The sequence below is a fragment of the Myripristis murdjan genome, chromosome 11, assembly GCF_902150065.1.
Source record: "Myripristis murdjan chromosome 11, fMyrMur1.1, whole genome shotgun sequence".
Classification (NCBI taxonomy): domain Eukaryota; kingdom Metazoa; phylum Chordata; class Actinopteri; order Holocentriformes; family Holocentridae; genus Myripristis; species Myripristis murdjan.
This window is the reverse complement of record NC_043990.1, coordinates 9,979,705-10,000,349: the sequence shown is the minus strand read 5'-3', so window position 1 is coordinate 10,000,349 and position 20,645 is coordinate 9,979,705. Positions and strand designations below refer to the sequence as shown.

Here is a 20,645-nt window from a genome sequence, read left to right as displayed (position 1 = left end):
AGAGGTTGTTTCATTACATGTAGGAAAATCTAATTCATGCATCCTCCTGCAGGATAGCATATTTATAACAGACTAATTGAATTTTGGATGAAACCTAAAATGCAATCTTGAGGCCATTTGTGTTGGTTTCTTTCTTTATAAAAATGGAGGCTGCAAGAAACAAATATATTTTATAATTTTTGATAATGTCAGGCAGCATTACACGTGTTTATTTACACAAATCACCCATGTTATTTGAATCAGATACACTTCACTTAAATGACCACAAAGCACAGTAATGACGTTTTCAGTACATGGTGCAGCATTTGGTGTTGGCGCAGATTCCCACACTTTTTCCAAACCCACCCAATATTTTGTGAGGAGAAATACAGTTTTCAAAAAGTGCACTTATGTCCACAATTACGGTGAGTTGTCTGTTTGGTTTATATCTAGATGTAGATGTCTGACATGGGCTTTGAGCAAGTCACTAAAATTTATCATCATCATCATCATTATTATTATTATTATTATTATTATTATTATTATTTGGTGGACAACACGTGTTATTTAAATTTCTGGGAAATACAAATGTTAGCACATGACAGCTTCTCCAGCAGAGGAAACACTATACACTGCAATGGCAACAATGACAATAAATACAATCTGTTTACTATTATTATTATTATTTATATTAGTAGTAGTAGTAGTAGTAGTAGTAGTAGTGGTGGTGGTCGTAGTAGTAGTAGTAGTAGTAGTAATGGTACTAGTAATGGTAGTGGTAGTAGTAGTAGTAGTGGTAATGGTAGTAGTAATGGTAGTAGTAGAAGTAGTAGTAGTAGTGGTGGTGGTGGTGGTGGTAGTAGTTGGTAGTAGTAGTAGTAATGGTAGTAGTAGAAGTAGTAGTAGTAGTAGTAGTAGTGGTGGTGGTGGTGGAGTAGGTAGTAGTAATGGTAGTAGTAGTAGTAGTAGTAGTAGTAGTAGTATTACTACTACTGCTACTTAGTGGTAGTATTAGTAGTGGTAGTAGTGGTAGTAGTAGTGGTGGTAAGAGTAGTAGTAGTGGTAGTATTTTTATTATTTTGTATTCAGAGACGGACTCTAACTCTCTGCTGTAGGTTTTATAAATATTGTCATCCAGCTGAAATGCTCCTCCCCATTCTCCACTGCTACTTGTACCTGCACTGTGTTTCACCAGTTTGCATTTTGCATAACAAAATCGCTCAGACCGAGGGCTTTTATTTTGAAACATGCGCAGCCTCTTTATGATGTTTCTGTCCAAAGCAGGAAGTGTCGCGAGCTGCTGATGCAGGAGTGTCTGCCCGGCCCCTGAGCCTTACTATTAAAGTGCATTATTTGCTTCGTAAGTGCTGCCATTGCTTTATTTACATGGACAAAGGTGCATTTAAAGTTAACCGGGGAAAACTAACGTCTGGTGAGTGTCACTAATTCAATTCGTCGTGAAGTTTTTTTTTTGTTAGCAGCTCGTTACAACCTGCAAACTAAAATCATAAGTGACCTCTTGAGTGTGCGACTGAACAAGCCTCTTTAATGTAAATATAAGCCATTTATTCGCCTCGTACGTAATATTACAACGAAATGAAGGTGAAACGTCGTGGTTCCTGTCTTGCATGTGTGGTTTTACAGAAGTCAGTGAAGTCGCTGCAGTTGCTCAGAGGGATTTATTAAGCCAGTCAGCGTGTGTGCATGTTGTGTTTGGGTGCACTATTCAGCAGCCTAACACCTACTGCATGGGACAGATAGATGATCACAAGAAATCAAGTGTTAATCAATACCTGATAACCTAATTTGCAAAAACACTGGTTAAGAATTCAGCTTGATATGCATCACGTTGAATTGCAGGGTGTCATAATGTTAAATAAAGCTCAAAAATTAAAATAATGTTGCCTGATTTGGGATTTAATCCGTCATCAGTATCTTAGACTGAATGCATGGATGTTGATAGCAATGACAGTCTGTGTTTTTATGGGATATTTAAGAAATAGAGCAGTTGAAAAGTTAAGAAAAGTGCGTCCTTGTTCTGTAATGCAGCCTTTAAAATCTAGAAAAGTCAACACATACGCCACAACACATGAGGCTACTACGTATAAAATCCCAAAAGATATTGTAGATAGTGTAAAATAGTGTAGTATTTTCTCTTTATTATCAATTTAGACAGCACAATTATGTGTCATAATAACCCAGTCTTCAGTATTCCTCATTATTTATATTGAAAGATGAGAAATAATGATGAAAGATAATAGGTGACTGACTTATTGCCCAAATTATAAATAATATGCTATAGGGTGCAGCTATATGATAAACAGTCTGTGTGTGCTTCTCTCAGTAACGCATGAAATCTGATGTGCTCCAGGTTTTTGACCCACCTGGATGTTGGGTGTTCGGGCTCTGTTTGGGATCGGGTTCCTGGTGACCTCACGGGCCACAGCAGTCCTCGCTCGGACCGGGACATGCCCGCTGGCCGCTGCAGCGAGTAGCCACCAGACACAGTGTTTGAGCAGGAGACACACATCCACCATGGCTCAGACGATTAAATACCTCGGGTAAAAGAGAGATCTTTATGCGATGGTATAGTTAGAGAGCCAGAGAGAGTCAAACGGGCGTGCCAGAGCCCAGAGTGTTGCCTCTTTGTGGCTGTGGATCATGTGAGCTGCTCTGTGGTTGTCTGCAGGCAGGAGGAGGCCCAGCACATCGATGAGGAGCTCTTCAGTGAATACGGCTTCAGCGTGGACCAGCTGATGGAGCTGGCCGGGCTCAGCTGCGCCACCGCAGTCACCAGGGTGAGAGAGAGGGCTTACTGGAGGCTCTTGTTTTGAAATGTAAACCAGTTGCTTAAAGGAATTTTGGGGCGAAACACCCCTTTTTTTTGGACCTACCCAGACTGAGACAAGATGTTAGATACCATTTTCACCTCTGTACATCCGTGCTACCCATAAGAACCGAACCAGTGGATGCACAGAGGTTAAAATGGCATCAAACATCTTGTCTCAGTCCGTATTGCTTGTTGTTTTGTTGTTTAAGTTGTTTATTTCGGATCAAAACTGTTTGTCCACCTTTGGTAGTAGTGACGTGAGCATCACTCTCGATCAGTAGGGTTTCTGGGAAATCTTTTTAATTTTAAGAGGGGTTTTCCACACAGAGGAAGTCAGGGGATATTTGTGACTTTTACAAATGTGTCCTTTCCCAGCAGCACGCCAGAAAGTGTTTTCCAACCTGTTTCACACCTTCTTTGCATCAGATGCTGGTCATCACCTGTTTTTATAAAATAGCGCAGCCGCTTCACTAATACAAGCCCAGCTCTAGAGGAAACCAGGGTGTTTATATTCCTTTTCTGAGCTGGAAAAAAGAAACAGAAATGAACACGGCCTTTTGGTCATGGATGCATTTAGATGTAGTTTTGAAAAAAAAAAAAAAAAAAAAAAAAAAAACCGAAGACAAGGCATTTCTGACGAACTAAAACATTGTGATGTTTTTTACATTGAGAAGACATCATTGTAAGAGCTCTCTCTCTCAGTCCTGCTGCAAATAAAATGCTTGCACGGTCTCTTTGCCCGGTCAGTGTTGCTCTGACGTCTCCTCTGACCTCCAGGCGTATCCTGCCAGCTCTCTGCTCAAGGCCAGACCCACACTGCTCGTGATCTGCGGCCCAGGAAACAACGGGGGCGACGGCCTGGTCTGCGCAAGACATCTCAAACTTTTTGTGAGTGTCCCAACCTCGGTTCACTTTCTGTTTCGAGGAAATGGAGGAAATTCAAGTAAAACCACTAAGATAGCACTCAACCAGTGTGCTGGTATTTTTTCCCTTCATATCAAAGCCTTGGATGTAGATAAATACACAACTTTTAACTCTTAGTGGGGTAAGAAATCAACCTTTTTTCCTTCTCAGTATTCCATGCCCTCCTGATTAACTTAATGGGTGATTTTTGCCATAAAGAGAAAGATTTTTCACAAAAAAAAATATTTTCTGCTGCTTCTGCTTCTAATCAAAAACTTAACCATTTTTCCCTCTCACTTAAAGAATCTCTTGGTGTTGTGAGTCTGAAAAGGAGCCCTAGTCACATTCATACCAGAATATTTGAATTATAAAATGTGAACATTGTGAATTTGTGTGTTTTGGCTCCCTTTCTTAATTTGTGACCCCGACTGTTAGTATTGAGGCAGGTGTAAAGGCTGTATTTTTCCTAAAGTTACCTGGAAGCAACTTGTTCTATGCTTCATTCCATCAAATTGATCAGCTAATAACTCTTTATTTATCCATATTTTTCTCGTGGTCTTGTGTGCGTTCTTGCAGGGTTACGAGCCCACCATCCTGTACCCAAAGAGGCCAAACAAACCGCTGTTCCAGGGTCTGACCACGCAGTGCGAGAAAATGGAGATTCCTTTCCTGACCGAGATGCCTGAGGTTTGATGATGGATCCATTATGCAGCAGCGTTTCTCACAGGAAGCTGTTTGTGTGTTGTGTTTATGATTATGAGGTTACATAAAGGAATACTCCAACGTTTTGGGCAAGACTGTTATTTCAATTACACATGATACGCTGTGTAAATAAGACAGCTTTGGAGTTGCTGTAAGGTTTATTTTTTCACTTTGATGGAGCGAGGCTAACGACTCCTATAGACTTCAAGTCTTTATGCTAAGCTAACACGAAATGCTACCCACAGGAACTGAACCACTGGACGCACAGAGGTGAAAATGCTATCAGACATCTTGTCTCAGGCTGGGAAAGTCAGGAAAAGGATATTTTACCCAAAAGGTCGGAGTATTCCTTTAAAAGCATGTGCTCTATCTTGTCTGGCTGCTTAGATCCATGCAGTTTAATAAACGATACTGATGCCTAAGTTTAAATAATTTACATGACATGAAACTTTAATGGGAATATAATAAATAACTAAAAATAAAGTGGTTGGATCCGCCAGTGCTTGCAGCTTGCACATCTACAGTTTGCAGTGTATTTCAGCAGAAGAGACCCTGTGTCAGTGTAAAAGGGGTGGATGTTTGTCGGTGTTTGAGGCCGTGCAGCCAAACACATGCTTTATTAATGCAGATGGCAAATGTCTTCCCAGGCCAAGGTGATCGATGAGGCTTACAACCTGGTGATAGACGCCATCTTCGGCTTCAGCTTCAAGGGGGCGGTGAGGGAGCCTTTCGGGTCCATCCTGGACGTGCTGAAGAAAACCACCGTGCCCGTGGCCAGCATCGACATCCCCTCAGGTGGGTCTGCCTCATCAGTTCTCACTCGTACGCTCTGAAATCTAGGAAACCAGGCTGATTCTGCTTGACTTTTTGCATTCACTATAAATTATTCTGGATATGAACTTCAGGCAAATGTATCGTATGTCAAATGTAAATTATAAAAACTAAAACATTAATTGGAAAGCACAAGCATCCATAATTTTATGAGGGGGATGTAAAAAAATTAAAGTCTGGATTTTTTTCTAATATACATCTACTAGGTTAGTTTTAGCACTTCTACCTTGCCTCCTCTGTCTGGGAACATAATAATAATAAACTCTATTTATATAGCACCTTTCATAGGCACAGTGCAACTCAGACGGGTTAAAAAAAAATAAAAACAGAATAGAAGTAAATAAATCTAGCAAAGATAAAGTAAAATTCTAAATAAAAACGAATCTAAGCAATTCTAAAATATTTTTTTTTAAATTATAACTAAAAAAAGAAGCTAGAAATTGAATGACAATCAAAAGTTAAAGTTAAAAAAAAAAAAAAAAAAAGGTTTTCTACTTATGGAGCTCAGCACCTTAATATTTGTTGGCAAACTATTCCATGTTTTTGTGACATGATATTTTAACCTGAGATTTTTGATATTTGTGACCACTGTAATGCTGATATGATAATTTAACAGCTAAAACAGTCCGAAAATTGGATCCCTTTACTGCCGTGGTTCTCAAACGAGGGCGCAAGATGATTGAGATATAAGCAAAAGAGAATAATATGACAACAAAAACAAAAAAGATGACTGGTTGCTCTACATGATCGAAGAAAATGGGGGAAACAGAGCACTTGAGAGGGCGATCAAGGCGCTCCAAATATCAGGAAATGTGACAACAAAAGTTATAAAGCCTTTATTTTAGTGGCTGAAATATAAGAAAACCAACATGTTTCAGCCACTGATGGTCTTCGTCAGGGCTTTAAAAACATCTGTAATATGCAAAATCATCATGAGTGTTTATTCATCTTGCTCTTTTTTCTGTTTTCTAGTGAAATACCGTGCAGGTTTAACGCCTCCTCTGATAAAAGGCTACATGAGGTTTTAAAACCAGGAGGAGACGAGACGACTTCCAGCCTCATATCGCAATAATGATATTAATGATAATACTGATGCTGATGGTAATGTCTGGTGTGTGTGTGTCCTGCAGGCTGGGACGTGGAGCAGGGCAGTGCCGATGGGCTCCAGCCCGACATGCTCATCTCTCTCACGGCGCCCAAGAAATCCGCCTCGCTCTTCAGAGGACGCTACCACTTCCTGGGAGGGCGCTTCGTCCCGCCGGCCCTGGAGAGGAAATACCAGCTCAACCTGCCTCGGTACCCCGACACGGACTGTGTGTTACAGCTGTAGGAGATCCGGCGAAACGGTGAAAACATTTTAGGGCTCGTGCTGAGAAGTTTCTCGGGATGCAGGAAGGGTGTTGTCTTCCAATCTGGTTTGGCTGGCGCACGCTCAGCGACTGGTTGTGACCCCACAGCTGTAAATCTGTATCATCCCTTTAATCAGGGCCTGGTTTTTCTCTTTTTTTTTTTTCTTTTTTTTTCTGTGAGAGCACATTCACCACCAAGCTGACCCCCTTGTATGTCTGCTTGAGCAAATTAAAAATAATAAATTTAAATTAAAATCAAATTCGCTTGCGTTGTCGTTATTGTGTCTCTTGTTCTTCTTTTCCCAGTTAAACCGCTCATCATGCTCAAACCAACAGCCAAATCAAAGCAGATCCTCACGTGTAAATGCACTGCTGACGTCAAAAAGTGGTGTATTTTCTCGGTTTTTATTAGTACATCTTCAGATTTCATTGAATGTACCACTAGAGAGACTAATTAAACTGGAGAGACAGTCTATCATAGTCTACCACATTCTATTTCATGAATAACCTTATCAATAACCTTACAGTGGATGTCGTTTCTTTTTCTTATTTATACATTGGATGGTGTCGAGGATTCAGTAAAAAGCTTTATTTCACAATCGATCTCTAGGAGTACCAACACACTCCCACAGTACCATGTATATTTTCTATAATGTAGTACTACATACACTTAAAGAAATATTGCACGTAATATGCTCTTATTAGTGAGGCTCATCGATGCATTATGGTTTATAGTATAAGTGCAGAACATGCTTTTGCGCGCAATTTTAGATATATACAAGTGCTGGTACCATGCTCTGTTTGAAGGTCATATCCGTTTGTGAGTCTGTGTCGTGGAAAAAGAGAGGAAGAGGAGGAAGAACGAGTTTCCTTTTTTGTCTTCATGCAGTCCAAACAGTAGAGGATGTCGCTTTCAGTCCGTGGATGAAGCCCTAAAAATAAAAATACTATTAATAAAAAGAGGCCAATGCACTTTTTCTGAGGCACAGTATTTGCTAACAGCCACTTGTGAATGCAAACCTAATAATAATTTAATATTGTTTCCAGCAGTTAATGCCAAACATTACATCGCTCTAAATGACAATCTCTAAAAACAAATATACCTCTGAATTATAGGTGATGATCTTTTAAGGTGTTATAATTTGTCAACAAAGACTTAAATTACACACTCTGCTTTAAAAGGTACCGTGTTTTGTGTGTGTGTGTGTGTGTGTGTGACAGTGAAATGAGTCACAACATACCTGTGCTATTCTCCAACCTGCACCCCGGCACAGTTATCTTTACTTTCCGAGGCTATCGCTAAGTACTCCGCATTTCTGAAGGGAATAAAACAAAACAAAAACAAAACCAAACATAAAATTGGCATCACACATTCAAAAGTTCGACCTCAGCACATTGACATGCTACAATGATGATGGTGGAATAATGCAAAAACAAAAAACAAAAAGTAGGTATAACTGTAACACAACCAACCATTTTTTTCGTTTTCCTTTTTTGCTTACAGGAGGGAGGTTTTTGTTTTGACTAGGGAGGAGGATGACAGGACGGTAAGGACGAGACGACAAACACAAGTGGAGAGAGCGAGCATGAGACGTTAGACAAAAAACACACACACACACACGTGGAGACACATGAAATGAACGGAGACAGTAAATAGGCTTAAAAGTAAGTAGGTAAGGGGGAGGGAGGGAGGGAGGGGAGGACAAAAGGGACGTGGCTGGACGAGAGGGAGGTTATAATAACGTCGACACAGTGGAAATTATAGGCATGCATTCAACAAGAGGGCAGGAGATGTGCAGGGGAATAACACAGGGAAAACCTACACTCTGAAGAACAATGTGCCATTTTAAAGGAATACTCCAACATTTTGGGCGGAATGCTCCTTTTCTCTGACTTTCCCAGACGGGGACAAGATGTTTGACACCATTTCCACCTCTGTACATCCACTGGTTCAGTTCCTTTGGGTATTTTTTTTTTTTTTTTTTCACTTTGACGGAGCGAGGCTAACGACTCCTATAGACTTCAAGTGTTTATGCTAAGCTAACACAAAATGCTACCCATAGGAACCGAACCACTGGACGTACAGAGGCGAAAATGGTCTTAAACATCTTGTCTCAGGCTGGGAAAGTCGGAAGAGGGATATTTTGCCCAAAGCGATGAATAATTCCTTTAAACACATCTGTATTAAAAAAGAGGACCATTTAGACTCAACTGAAAAAATCTGTAAAATAAACTATGAGAGCCCTGTTGACTCACATTGTGTTTTTAGTCAGCTGGGTTTAACTGGTCCTCACTCAAACTGATCCTCTGCTGTTTTGATTGTGGCGGCGTTAATAACTACACACACTCACACAACGTACATTGTGCTGAGAGAGGGAGCACAGGTGTGTGTGTTGTTCCGAGCTTCACAACACACCTACATACTTTTGTTGTTGTCGGGTAGAAACCTTGCATCTCCAAAAACTAAGACGCACAGCTTTGTTTTCAGCTTGGCTACCATGCACTGTTGTTGTTGTTATTGCTGTTGTTTTTTTTCTTTCTTTGGGTTTTGAAAATATTTAACCAGCATACAGGGGTGTGGAGTTTTCTCCACAGAGGAACATGATATTCCTCAGCCAAAGTTACAGTCACAATGAAATGAAAAGACATTGTAAACTAATTTTCGACTAATTCTGAAAAACTGTGTATCTTCAAAGGTGACACCATGGTGAACCAGTAGCAGCAGTGAACAAAGATTTAATCCAATAACAGTAAAAAAAAAAAGTAAGATTTCTGAGGAATCACGGCTTTCTTTACCAAATGGCTCACCCACTGGTTTACACTTTTGAAAGATGCCTCCCTGCATTAAGAGAGGCTCTCCAGTGTCGCTTCATTGTGACTTCAAAGCATGAACATAAGCAGAAGAGTGGAGTTACAAGGTTTTGAGGTGACAACAGCACACCGTATGTGTATTTAGCTGTATGTAACCAATATTTACGCGGCTTCTCGTAAGGCTTCTTCTCCGGCTGCTGCTATTTTCCTGTAACAGTATATCATCTCTATGAGGAGCCAGAGCTGCAGGCCGATGATGGACACATACATCATCACCTCGGACACGATGGAGGCCATCCCCCTGGTGGCTGCACGGGGGAGGGGAGAGAGAGAGAGAAGGAGGAAATGAAATGAAATCAGACAGCCCCACCGAGGCGGTCTGACGACGCACTCGGTAAGCAGAAACCGTGTGGCATCTCAGCACCATTCACAAAAAAAAAAACAAACAAAAAAAAAAACGCAAGGAATGGATTTTTTTTCTGCCTTTAATTAAGTCCAGAGACACTGAATGCAGTTTAGCAGACGTCTCATATGTCTTCATAAAGGTAAAACACATAAAACACATTCTACAGTATTATATTAGTCCTGATTCCTTTATTGCTGAGGAGCCTCTTGTGGAAGACTGTGAAGGATGTGGGTTAGGGGTTAGATCTAAACCATCCATTAACACCACAGACGATTCTACTATTAAACACAAAACTATTTTATAGTCTTTGGTCGACCTGCACCTTTAATACTAACCTTGAAAACATTTTCACGTTGAGTAGATGCGATTTAGATGTAGTCCTTGAGATTCACTATGAAAAACAGCTGTTTGAAGTTGATTTTTTTTTTTTCCTGTGGTAAGGTGGTTTTGTGAAATTAATGTGCATAATTGCTTGCCGGGTCTCCGCTGACATGATGTCTTCTGCAGACGTTGCTCACAAATCTTCCCTCTGCTACGTTCAGCGCCAGCATCGCAAATAAAGCAGTTTGTTATGGTGCCTCTGGTCTACATCTGCCAATCATCGTGCCCCTCCACCCATCCGCTCTCGAGCCGTTTCCTTCACTCACTGCTTTAACTTTCACTCTCCATCCTTTCATCCCCTAACCCTGCACCCTTCATCCCCCTCCCCTCCACCCTCATCCTTCCCTCATCCTTCCCTCTGGACCCTCAATAATACATCACCTTGGTTTTCCACCAACTATTTCAAATTTGTGTCCAACTGGATGAAAATGTGCATTAATCCTTGCTGGGTCTCCGTTAACATGATTTCCTTTGCAGGCCATGTTCACAAATCTTCCCCCTGCTACATTCTGTGCTAACATCTCAAATAAAACAGTTAACTGTGGCTTTGCTCGGCCGGTTACGTCGTACCTTTAGCCACCACGGTGAGATGGATGACCTTGCTGACCACCGTCTGGTACTCGTAGTACGGGTAGGTGAGGATGCGGTTGAAGTAGCAGCGGTAGGTGCCCGAGTCGTTGAAGGTGACGTTGAAGAGATATATGGATGCATCTTGGATGTCGTTGCTCCTCTTACTGCCGTTCCAGTCCACGCGGTCCTCGAAGCGCTCGTCTTTAATGGTGGGACTGCCCTCGTCGTAGTTGTAGATCTGATGGCACAGTGACATGAGGGTTATTCAGAAAGCTGCTGCTGAGAGCAAGGTTCAGGTTTCTTTTTTGATTCATGCTCTGTGCTGCATATGAGGGAGAGGGCATATTCCCATACCTCCCATACATACATACACATACATTTATTATTGATACTAGTGGGCTGCTGTGTTTCCACATATTTATACTTCCCTGAGAAAAATGTACGAAACAACTCAAACTGAAGAGGAAAGGAGTGGGATTATCTCATTCACAGATTTTTTTCACCTTGATTGAAGAAAAACAAGATTTTAAGCCTGAATATGAGACTTAACTTTTTAAGATGGATTTTGTTTTTTTTTTTTTTTGGTATGTTTATGTGTGCATGCATGGGAGATCATGTGTTTTTATAGATATCTGAAGGGGCTGTACTCAAGGTAGCAACTCTGAGGAAAAAAAACAAAAAACATCCCAACTGAAATTCATCACCAAAACCTCAAAAAGCCAGATGACCCTCATAATCAAACATGGTGATATTTTGTTGGTAAATGTATTATAATGACTCCTGTCTTTCTCACAGTGCTGGCATCACTTTTTCTGAATGAAAAACATCTGGAAAGAGGTATTTGATATTTTCATCTCATTAGAGGCTGCTGTCTTATTTTGGAATGAAACTTGAAGCTCTTTACATATTTGTGCTGGGTGGCGCTGCAAAGAGACATGCATGCAGTTGATTGTCATTATCACGGCATGCGGTTCGGTGACAAAGGGAGGCTCCAGCACAAGGTCAACACAGCTGTGTGTGCCAGCCTCCGACCTGCCGCCCCTCGGGCTTTAATGATCTCTGAGGTCTACGGTGTCAGAATTGATTCCATCTGAACATCATGCTGACCTCAGCACTGGGCCATATCATGTGATGAGGATGGTATGTGTGTATCACGGTGTGTGTGTGAGGGAGAGACATACAAAGTGAAGCATTGCTTAAAAAAAAAAAAAAAAAACCTGATTACTTCACGTGTCTTTTCAATTAAAGTCATACTAGCTGGATTTAAAATATTGCAACAGAGCTGGGGAAGTTCACTTTTGATTTTTTTATGCCCCGCAAATACGGCACAGCACGTACATGACACACTGATTCACTTTAATGAATTTAAACTTCTTCTGTCTAACAATATGTAGTTTGAATGTGTGTGTGTGTGTGTGTGTCCTGTGAGCTGACTTCTGCTGGTCTGTTTTAACTGCATGAGTTCATCACATTGCTTATTTATCTCTTGTTTTGCGTGGCATTACCCCGCCTGTTTAAAGCTGCTTTTATGTCTGTGTAATTGCATCAGGGCTCCATTGAAAAAGAGCTTGCACTGAATAAATAAAGATGATGAATGAATAAAAGACAGGAAGAGGGCTTGGGCGTATGCTTTGTGTGCATCTACATGCAAGTAAGTGGTGTATTAAGGGATAGGCTCCAGTGAAGCCTTGTATTGACTTACTCCCCCAAGCCTGATAGTGCTAGTGACAGAATAGAAAAACAAAAAAATAATTTGCACTTACATGAATAAAGTCTGGCTCTCCTTTGGGCCTAAAGTACCAGTCGACAGTGGCCGAACCCTCCACTTCACTCCTCATCTTGCAGGAGATGCAGCCCAGCTTGAATCCCTTTCCTGCCACTGCCTCTGTGTCTGAGTCCACTTCTGCACAGGCCGCATGGCTCTGGTACACTGTTGAGACAGACCAAAACAGACTTTACAGTTCATAAATTCAGATTTCAGCCTGTATGATCCTTCTGCAAGACTTCAAACACACGACAAATCGACTTAAACTCACCACAAAGAGTGCACAGCAGGGACAGGAACAGTAAGTGCGCAGCTGCCATTTCACCAGATGTTTGCGAAAGCTGATTTCTGGGAGGTGCCTCAAAAAATTTAACTCTCCTGTGTACGTCTTCCTGGATGGAGTTCCAGGGGATCTTGCTGAGGGTTTAAATGACTCTATTCATGCATTCTTATCACAATCCAAGCAAATCAAAAGGGGGAAATAATTGAACGGATATTGACAAAGGTTTTCTTCTCGTTTGTAGGAAGACCAGAGTTGTGCGTCATTAAATTTTAAATGTCAACACTGACCAGTAAAGTGCGAGCTAGAATCAGATATATGTTAGTATATAGGCCAGGCAACTAGCAGCTGATTAGTCAGCTAAACATGCATTGTAAAGTGCAAAATATATATCTTCTTTCCGTCTATAGGCCTCTATACCTGTAAATTTGTGATATGCTATCCTAAAAATCTTCAGGAACCACTAATAGTGCCTTGGTTCTTTGGCTCGAGCCAGCAGCAGCTTCATACCAGTTACAGTGTTTATTGCCTATGTTGAACTGCTCACTGCTGCTTTGAGACAGGCCTCTGCTCAAAGCATCCAACAGGGTTTTTGCTTCAAATGATCAAGTAGCATATGCAACTAATCCGAATATCTGGTGACTCACAGTGCTCCCAGATCTACACCCTGAGATTTTAGTATCTGTTTCCCTGAGCTCCAAATATCAAATGCTCTAATAAACCATTAGACCTGCCTGGGGCCACATGCTCTAGAAAGAGAGAGATGAAATTGGGACGTCTCTTTAAATGTTGGCAGATCACAGGGACAGCAAGGGCGCACAAGGTTATTATTGATCTGTTTATATAAGCTGTTTATATAATCATCATGTGCAACATGCCAATATTCGCCTTACTGAGGTTCTACATGGAAAAATTCACGTGCTACTGCATAAATAAATAATTGCATGCTCTAAGAAAAGTATCAAAGGGCTACCTCTTATAGGCTACCAAGATTTTAGGCTATAATAGGCCAAATATAATGGCCTAAAGATTTTTTTTTCTTATAATGACTAGGATCACTGAAATCAAAGCCTACTGTCCTGAATTATAGGCCTCCCTCCTTTCCTCGAGGTGAGTCGTCTCTTCGGCAAAAATAAAAATAAAAATATATAGTCTGTCCTCTCCTGTGATCGAGCAGTGATTGAGTCGGCGACGGCAGGTGAAAGTGGAAATATTAATTTCACCTATCTAATGACCCCCGGCTCGTAGAAGAGATGCGTCGGCCGCGCTGGCATTGCAGATAAAATTGCGCGCGCGTGCACAGGCCCATTAAACGTGACAAATCAGCCCAAAAACAGCGCGAGGAAAAAGGCTGCCATCCCGCCCCGGTGCGCACCGACAAGCCTCCTGATGCGGGCGACACGAGCGGCTCCTGCAGCGGCACCTCTGTCTGCGGCTCGGTTCAGAGGATGCTGCAGATGCACTGCGGTAAAAACACACGCCTGTGTGTGTGTGAGTGTGTGTGTGTGTGTGAGAGAGAGAGAGAGAGACAGAGCAGAGCACGAGCGCTCCCGTGCAACGCTGGCCTCTCGTGTCGGGTTGCATCCACTGCCAGTGAAATACTCAGATCCAGCCGCTGATATTAGATGAGTGGTGACAGCAGGGCCTCACATAACATCACAGCACATTCACCGTAAAACAGAAGAGAGAGGCTGTAAATACGGCGGTGCAAGTGATGTAAATGCCGTGATGTTACGCGAACTGTCCCTTTAAGTGCACTCCGGAGGGGGCGGGGGGACGAAGCGTCTTTTGGAGAACAAAAGTTGTGTCCACATGCTCCAACAGCAGCGGCTTCAAAGTGCGCACACGGACACGCATGCAGGCTGCAGGCGGTACCGGTACCGGTGTCGGTGTCGGTGTCGGTGTCGGTGTGTGTGGCCGCTGTGGTGCAGCCTGAGCCCGGCCTCGCAGCTCACACCCACTCGTGTTGTCGCTCAGGATGCGGATGCTGACAGCAGCTAGTGTCACCCAGCTAGCATTAGCTACGCCTACGGACAAGCCGGAGCGCTGTTAGCCCCCTCTCTCTCTGCTAGCTCGCTCATTTTGCACCAGGCGCACCATGGCACTTTGCGCACCGCGTTGCGAAATAACGATGTGAAGCGGCGCATCGCTCGCAGCCTCACGCGCCCCGGTAAAAAGCTCGGACACGACACGACACAGGTAAAAAGAGAGCGAGCTACACGTTAGCTAGCCTGCTAGCCGGGAAGCCTGTTTGCTAACGCGAGTATGCTAGGTGACTTCCAGCGCTAAATTTAGAAAAAAATAGACGAGCGGTCACATGAGGATATAGCTGTTTTTCCTGTGCATTGATATTATAACAATCAGACTTAGTTGGTTTACTTGTTATAAAGAAAACAGTTTATGGGTAGAGTTAAAAGAGTTGATGATGGCTAATGTTAGCTTGAGACGCCACTGATCATCAGGTGAGAGCAAGTGTCAGACAGCTGGTCATCTGATTCACATGGAAAGTTTAGCACAGATACACTGTACATTGCATATGCAGCAGCAGTCATCACACTGTACACTTCTCACTGGTGCAAAGGACGGATCTTTCAAGATAAATGTTCTTATTTCATGCAGAATTGAAGAAGATATCTAAGTTTGCAGTTGACAGTGTTTGTTGTTCCTGTAGATCAGTGGGATCATGGACCCGACCTGCAGTGCCTCAGCCGGGCCAGCAGGTTTAATCGTCCAAGTTTGCTTTCCTGGTGCCCGAGCCGCCGTTTTGGACAATCTGAACCGGCAGCGGGAGGAGGGCAGGCTGTGTGACCTCTCCATCCAGGTGCAAGGTCAAGTGTTCAGAGCCCACCGCTGTGTGCTCGCCGCCTCCTCGCCTTACTTCCACGACCAGGTAGGCCAGGTCACATCCGACAGCGGTACATTCACACTGATGTGATTCGAGAGGCTTTCAAATTCGACCAAGTGTTGTTTCTGTGTCTGTTTGTGATCGCTCGCCCACATTGAGTCCAGATGTTCAAATCTCAGTCAGCTGTTTTGTTCTCTTGCTTGTGCAGGTGTTACTGAAGAATGTCACAACTGTGTCTCTGCCCTCGGTTATGGACCCAGTGGCCTTTGAGAGCGTCCTGAGTTCTGCCTACACGGGCCAGCTGAGCATCGTGCACGATGACATTGTCAACTACGTCACAGTGGCCAGTTTCCTGCAGATGTGGCACATTGTGGATAAGTGCACCGAGATCCTGAAGAGGCCCCGGCCCCCGGCAGAAGCTGCTCCCGGAGAGGCCGCCGCCGCTCACCCGGGCACTTCATCAAGACAGCAGTCCCCCAGCAGCACCGACTGCTTATACCTGGAGAGGGAGGGGAGGAAGAAGGAGAGGAAGCCGGACGCCCTGCCTCCCCTGGCTACATGGAGAAGGCCGCAGCAGTTTCCCAGATGGGGCCGCTCACGACCGTCATCAGCCCAGCACTTAGCCGACTCTCAGCTGGACACCCTCCCTGGCTATGCCGAGAGTGATTACTCCAGCTGTGAAGAGGCGTGGGTATCCAGCCATGCCAAAGCTAGCCACTTGGGTCATGATGGACCCGGCTACAATAGCAGGCATCACGGGGGTTTCCCCGGCGGCGAGGCATTAAAGCAGAAAGTCAGATTTCAGCAGCGGGGAGCGCCTCCAGGCTCTGAGAGACTGCTTGATAGGAATCGTGAGAGCGGGGAGAGTGATGAGACTCAAGAAAAGAGGAGAAATGAGAAAAGAGAGATTGAGGCAGATGAAGGGATAGGAGAAGAAGTGGTGGAGAAGAAGGGAGGAATAGCACAAATGGGACATTCTGGTGAGACACAGCTACCTTATTTTAATACACACCTATCCACAGTATATTCCCAGTATAGAGATATATACTGAGGACAAAGAAATTAAAGTGTGCTCTTTTATCTTAACAAGGATCTCTGTTAACATCAGATTAGAATACTCTTTTCATTCATTAATAATAGTTTCAAAAGTAATGTTTATCCTGTATATAGTCTACAATTTTTATGCTGTGAAAAGAAAGGTCATAATCTACAGTGTGCTTGTTTTTCCATGTTTGGTCACCAATTTTCCCCCTCTCTGTTTTCTCTTTTTGAAATAATATAATTAATATAGTCTGCTTGTATTTGCTTTTTTTTTTTTTTTTTTTTTTTTTGCATTTCTCCAGGAAATCTCCATCCCAGTGCAAATGAGGATGTAGAAGCAGGGCAGGTCATGGGGAAAGTGAGTGCCGAGGAGATCAAGCAAAAAGATCAGAGAGATTTGGAGGGCAGCAACCCCTCCTCAGGTGTTGCTTCAGTCCACGCATGCCAGACAGACGAAGGAATCGCTGGCCCTTCCTGCCCGGCTCCCGCTCCCTCAAGCCGGCTGCAGTGGCAGGCCGGTCCCTGGTCTCAGCAGGAGCCAAGGCCACAAGAGGGAGGGGACAGCAGCTACAGAAAGGACGAGGATGAAGATGAAGAGGAGGACGACGTGGACTTTGAACGTTTCACAGAGGGGACCTTTGGTGCCGACACCTACGATGAGATTGAAGACGGCACGGGGCAGGTTTCCCAGAGGCCTTTGGTGCCGGCGTCCCCTGATGACAGCAGCTTCACAATGGCAGGCTCGGAGGTGAACTGGCCTTCCACCAACATGGGACAGGGCGGTTCATTAACCCCCACGTCCAGTCGCCACTTGTCCCCCTCCTCCGCCGTGTTCCCGCCTTCCTCTTCACCCCCAACCCCGTCTTCATCATCCTCGCTTTCCATTGCGGGGGCCCCTTACACAGGAAAAGTTCACTTCTGCCACTGTGGGAAAGCCTACACCCTGAAGAGCATGCGCGACCGGCACGTGAAGATGCAGCATCTCAATCTGCGGCCCTTCGGCTGTCCTGTTTGCACCAAGTCCTTCAAGATGAAGCACCATCTAACCAAGCACCTTAAAACCCACGGGGGGCTGCGGCCCTACGAGTGCGGCTTGTGTGGGAAGAAAGTCATTTGGAGAGACAGCTTCCTGAGGCATCAGGCCCGATGCGAGAGACTGGCCTCCAGCTCCTCGGCCAACAGCAACAACGCAGGCACGGCGGCGGCAGACCTGGACGACGGCTACAGTTATGGATTTGACGAATCCGAGGCCTTTCTCACAGGCGGAGGGCAGGTCAAAGTGGAGGAGGTGGACTTCCACGGGGAGATGGAAGATGGGATGGGTGGGTTGCTGGGCAGCGTGTCGGGGATCGTGGATGAGCTGAGAACTCAGACACGAAATCTGGATAGTCATGTTTTTAAACAGGAAGCAAGTGAGAGTTTTAGCTGAGATCTGTGAAGCGGACGTTAAAAGCCCTAACATTATTTGTGCATAAGTACAGACGAGAGGGGTCGTGATCAAACTGAAGACTTCAAGAGCCTGCACACACAAATCACAGCATATTTCTTTGTGACCAGCCATGCAATTTACAATCTATCTTGTTTTTTTTTTGTTGTTGTTGTTGTTGGGTTTTTTTTTTTTGTTCACTTTCAGTATTTTGAATGTGAAAGTGTTTTGAGAAGTTAAAAAAGGAACATATGTTGTGCTTCATGTGAACCGTTTTCTTTAATTTTGTGCAATGTCATATAGGCTCAGTTGATGTTTAAGTGAAGCTGTATACTGTACATGTATGAGGAGCAGTGTTGTGAATGTACTTCAGTTTGATTAAAGTGACGTTGCATTTTGCACATGGAAATATTTGAAAATGCCATTCACCTGCTTTAGCAAAAAAAAAAAAATTACTATAAAAACAGTTTTTAATGCCATACTGGTGTCTCTTGACATTATCAGCAAAAAAGAAAACCTTGATATGGTAATAAAAGCAACTCCTTTTTTCGGATTCTACGTTGGTGTGAGTCAGTCTAGAGTAGTGTGACTCAATATGAAATAGCTGCTTTGCAGAACTTTAATGATGCACAAGAGGTCTCTCTTGCTCAACACTGTGCCATCCTGTTGATTAATATTTCCAGCAAATAACAGATCATAATTATGCAAAAGGTCTTCAATATATTTGAAGAAGGCCTCTAGCACCAACTGTAAACCCCACAGTGATGCTGAAAGATGGAGAGACAGCGCCCCGTGTTTTGATGTATTCACAGGATTAGCCTACATAGATTTCCATCTCAAAGGGAAATATGAAGGTGTCGCCATCAAAGAGCAATATCACAATGGCGAACAAAAGGTCCGATTAGGTAAGCACACAGATCGAGAAATGAGGGCTTGGAAGGGGAATTACACAACATACGTGTCAGGTGTTGGGATGTTTTGGGTGAAGCGTGGGTTTGCACCAGGGCAAGGTTATGTTTGCTAAAATGATTTTATGTTGCTGAAATCTGGTGAAGGTCATGTCTTTTAGGGTTGAAGTGATATTTGGGATTTTAATTAACCTATTCTACAATTTCATGTTGACATAAATGCATAAACCTTATTACATGATGGGTTATTTTTTCTCCTGTGGCAAACATTTTTGGGCCAAAGACAAGAATAGAGGCTGAGTAGGTGTTACGTTCTTTATCTGACAAATGTGTCAAGCTTTTGAAACTTGCTTTTTTTTTTTTTTTTTTTTACGAGCCACTGAGCCAATTATCTCAGGAAGCGTGGGAGGTGGCATCGTTAATTGCAGTTTCTGGGGCAGATGTCCTTGAAAACTCAAATCTCAGCAGTATTTCTAATGATGTGAACATTGTCTTTCCCACTCTTTAAATATTGACGCGGGAATCTAATGAGGATGACTCATTCTTCTGTATGAATTTCCAAGTAGGGCAGAAGGCACAGCTTGACGTCGTGTAAGAACTTTTTTTTTTTTTTTTTTTTTTTTTTTTTTGGATAAGTCTTGAACGCTGTAATTATTGTGTATGCACGATCGGCCCTGAGAGCATATTGCTCGAGTGAGTGGGAGTGTTTTTGAGTGAAGGGGTCATGGCTGGAGGGAAATACATTTCTATTTATTCCCTCAGTTATTCAGCTGCACAATAATCCTGATATTGCAGAGTCCATGTTCATTAACGTCAGACTGCACATTAGGTTTGAAAAGCTTTGTTGAGAAACCCGACTGCAGCCCGATGTGTTTATGCGAGATGTGATTCTTAGAGACAATAAAGTCTTTCCGGTTAGGAAGTTATGAAGAGAACGATTTAAATATAAAGAAGAGTAACTTCTTATTTCCCATCATAACATGAAAATGTTTCTCTTCCAAATTCTCTAGACACTGTGACCATAACCGTTGCACTCTTTTTATTGGTTTCTTGTGATATTGGAAACTCTAATTTTATTGCACTTCACCTCCTGCATTCACTGTAAGACGTTATGAGTGTCAGCTATTTCCCTAAAATGTAAAAATGAAGGTGTAATATGAGAGTAGATGGCGCATCGAGTGTATGGCCACGCCAAAATGCATTATTCTGTCAGATTTCAAAGCAGTTAACAGCTCGTCTATCTAAGAGAAGACAAAGGATGTTTATTTCAAGTTAGGCTGAACATCACAAAACAGTTTTACATTATGAGGAAACACAACACTCAGTTTTCTAAGTATCAGTTCCTATCCCTATAGCACCATCGCATGTCAGCAACCTCAGAAAAAACATCTTAATAATTCTTTTATTGACTACTCAATTACAGTGAACGTATACACGCAGCCCATGTACAGTGAGAAGTGGCAATCTGATTAATCATGCACAAAATGAAGAAGATTTGCAAGATAACACGCTGTCGTTCAGTCCCATGCTCCTGATGCCACCACGCCGCCACCGCCGAGACCTTTGAGCAACTTACCATCTGACCATCGAGTAAAACAAACCCTCTGTTGTTTACCAT

At 43.1% G+C, this 20,645-nt stretch overlaps 3 protein-coding genes across 6 annotated transcripts; 2 read left to right on the top strand and 1 right to left on the bottom strand.

The window, feature by feature from the left end:
* Positions 1-1,254: 1,254 nt before the first annotated feature.
* On the top strand, positions 1,255-6,854 carry naxe (NAD(P)HX epimerase). Its single transcript, XM_030063137.1, has 7 exons — positions 1,255-1,411; positions 2,351-2,540; positions 2,669-2,777; positions 3,587-3,697; positions 4,289-4,399; positions 5,062-5,209; positions 6,376-6,854. Exons 2-7 carry the CDS (start codon positions 2,368-2,370, stop codon positions 6,573-6,575), a joined length of 852 nt encoding a protein of 283 aa, XP_029918997.1. The 5' UTR covers positions 1,255-1,411; positions 2,351-2,367; the 3' UTR covers positions 6,576-6,854.
* Positions 6,855-6,983: 129 nt separating this feature from the next.
* On the bottom strand, positions 6,984-14,181 carry scn1bb (sodium channel, voltage-gated, type I, beta b). Of its 2 annotated transcripts, XM_030063139.1 has the most exons (7): positions 13,781-13,791; positions 12,799-13,221; positions 12,526-12,692; positions 10,763-11,000; positions 9,572-9,713; positions 7,836-7,910; positions 6,984-7,526 (listed from the first exon to the last, which is right to left on the bottom strand). In XM_030063139.1, the coding sequence occupies exons 2-6, from the start codon at positions 12,845-12,847 to the stop codon at positions 7,841-7,843; spliced, it is 666 nt and encodes a 221-aa protein (XP_029918999.1). In that variant the 5' UTR covers positions 12,848-13,221; positions 13,781-13,791; the 3' UTR covers positions 6,984-7,526; positions 7,836-7,840. The 2 variants fall into 2 exon arrangements, with proteins under 2 accessions (XP_029918999.1, XP_029918998.1); XM_030063138.1 differs by having other exon boundaries at positions 12,799-14,181.
* On the top strand, positions 14,136-18,677 carry zbtb22a (zinc finger and BTB domain containing 22a). Of its 3 annotated transcripts, none has more exons than XM_030063134.1 (4): positions 14,136-14,274; positions 15,479-15,697; positions 15,861-16,632; positions 16,996-18,677. In XM_030063134.1, the coding sequence occupies exons 1-4, from the start codon at positions 14,197-14,199 to the stop codon at positions 18,120-18,122; spliced, it is 2,196 nt and encodes a 731-aa protein (XP_029918994.1). In that variant the 5' UTR covers positions 14,136-14,196; the 3' UTR covers positions 18,123-18,677. The 3 variants fall into 3 exon arrangements, with proteins under 3 accessions (XP_029918994.1, XP_029918996.1, XP_029918995.1); XM_030063136.1 differs by lacking the exon at positions 14,136-14,274 and adding an exon at positions 14,592-14,977; XM_030063135.1 differs by lacking the exon at positions 14,136-14,274 and adding an exon at positions 14,592-15,006.
* The last annotated feature ends 1,968 nt before the right edge of the window (positions 18,678-20,645 follow it).

Excerpts from the sequence above, each read along its gene's own strand:
- naxe (XM_030063137.1), top strand. The coding sequence starts at position 2,368 with ATGTTGGGTGTTCGGGCTCTGTTTGGGATCGGGTTCCTGGTGACCTCA. Across the intron at positions 2,778-3,586 it reads GCGCCACCGCAGTCACCAGG|GCGTATCCTGCCAGCTCTCT; the intron begins GTGAGAGAGAGG and ends TCTGACCTCCAG. Across the intron at positions 5,210-6,375 it reads CAGCATCGACATCCCCTCAG|GCTGGGACGTGGAGCAGGGC; the intron begins GTGGGTCTGCCT and ends TGTGTCCTGCAG.
- scn1bb (XM_030063138.1), bottom strand. The coding sequence starts at position 12,847 with ATGGCAGCTGCGCACTTACTGTTCCTGTCCCTGCTGTGCACTCTTTGT. Across the intron at positions 9,714-10,762 it reads TCTCACCGTGGTGGCTAAAG|CCACCAGGGGGATGGCCTCC; the intron begins GTACGACGTAAC and ends TCCCCCGTGCAG. Across the intron at positions 7,911-9,571 it reads GAAGCCTTACGAGAAGCCGC|AAATGCGGAGTACTTAGCGA; the intron begins GTAAATATTGGT and ends TATTCCCTTCAG.
- zbtb22a (XM_030063134.1), top strand. The coding sequence starts at position 14,197 with ATGCGGGCGACACGAGCGGCTCCTGCAGCGGCACCTCTGTCTGCGGCT. Across the intron at positions 14,275-15,478 it reads GATGCTGCAGATGCACTGCG|ATCAGTGGGATCATGGACCC; the intron begins GTAAAAACACAC and ends TTGTTCCTGTAG. Across the intron at positions 15,698-15,860 it reads CGCCTTACTTCCACGACCAG|GTGTTACTGAAGAATGTCAC; the intron begins GTAGGCCAGGTC and ends TTGCTTGTGCAG.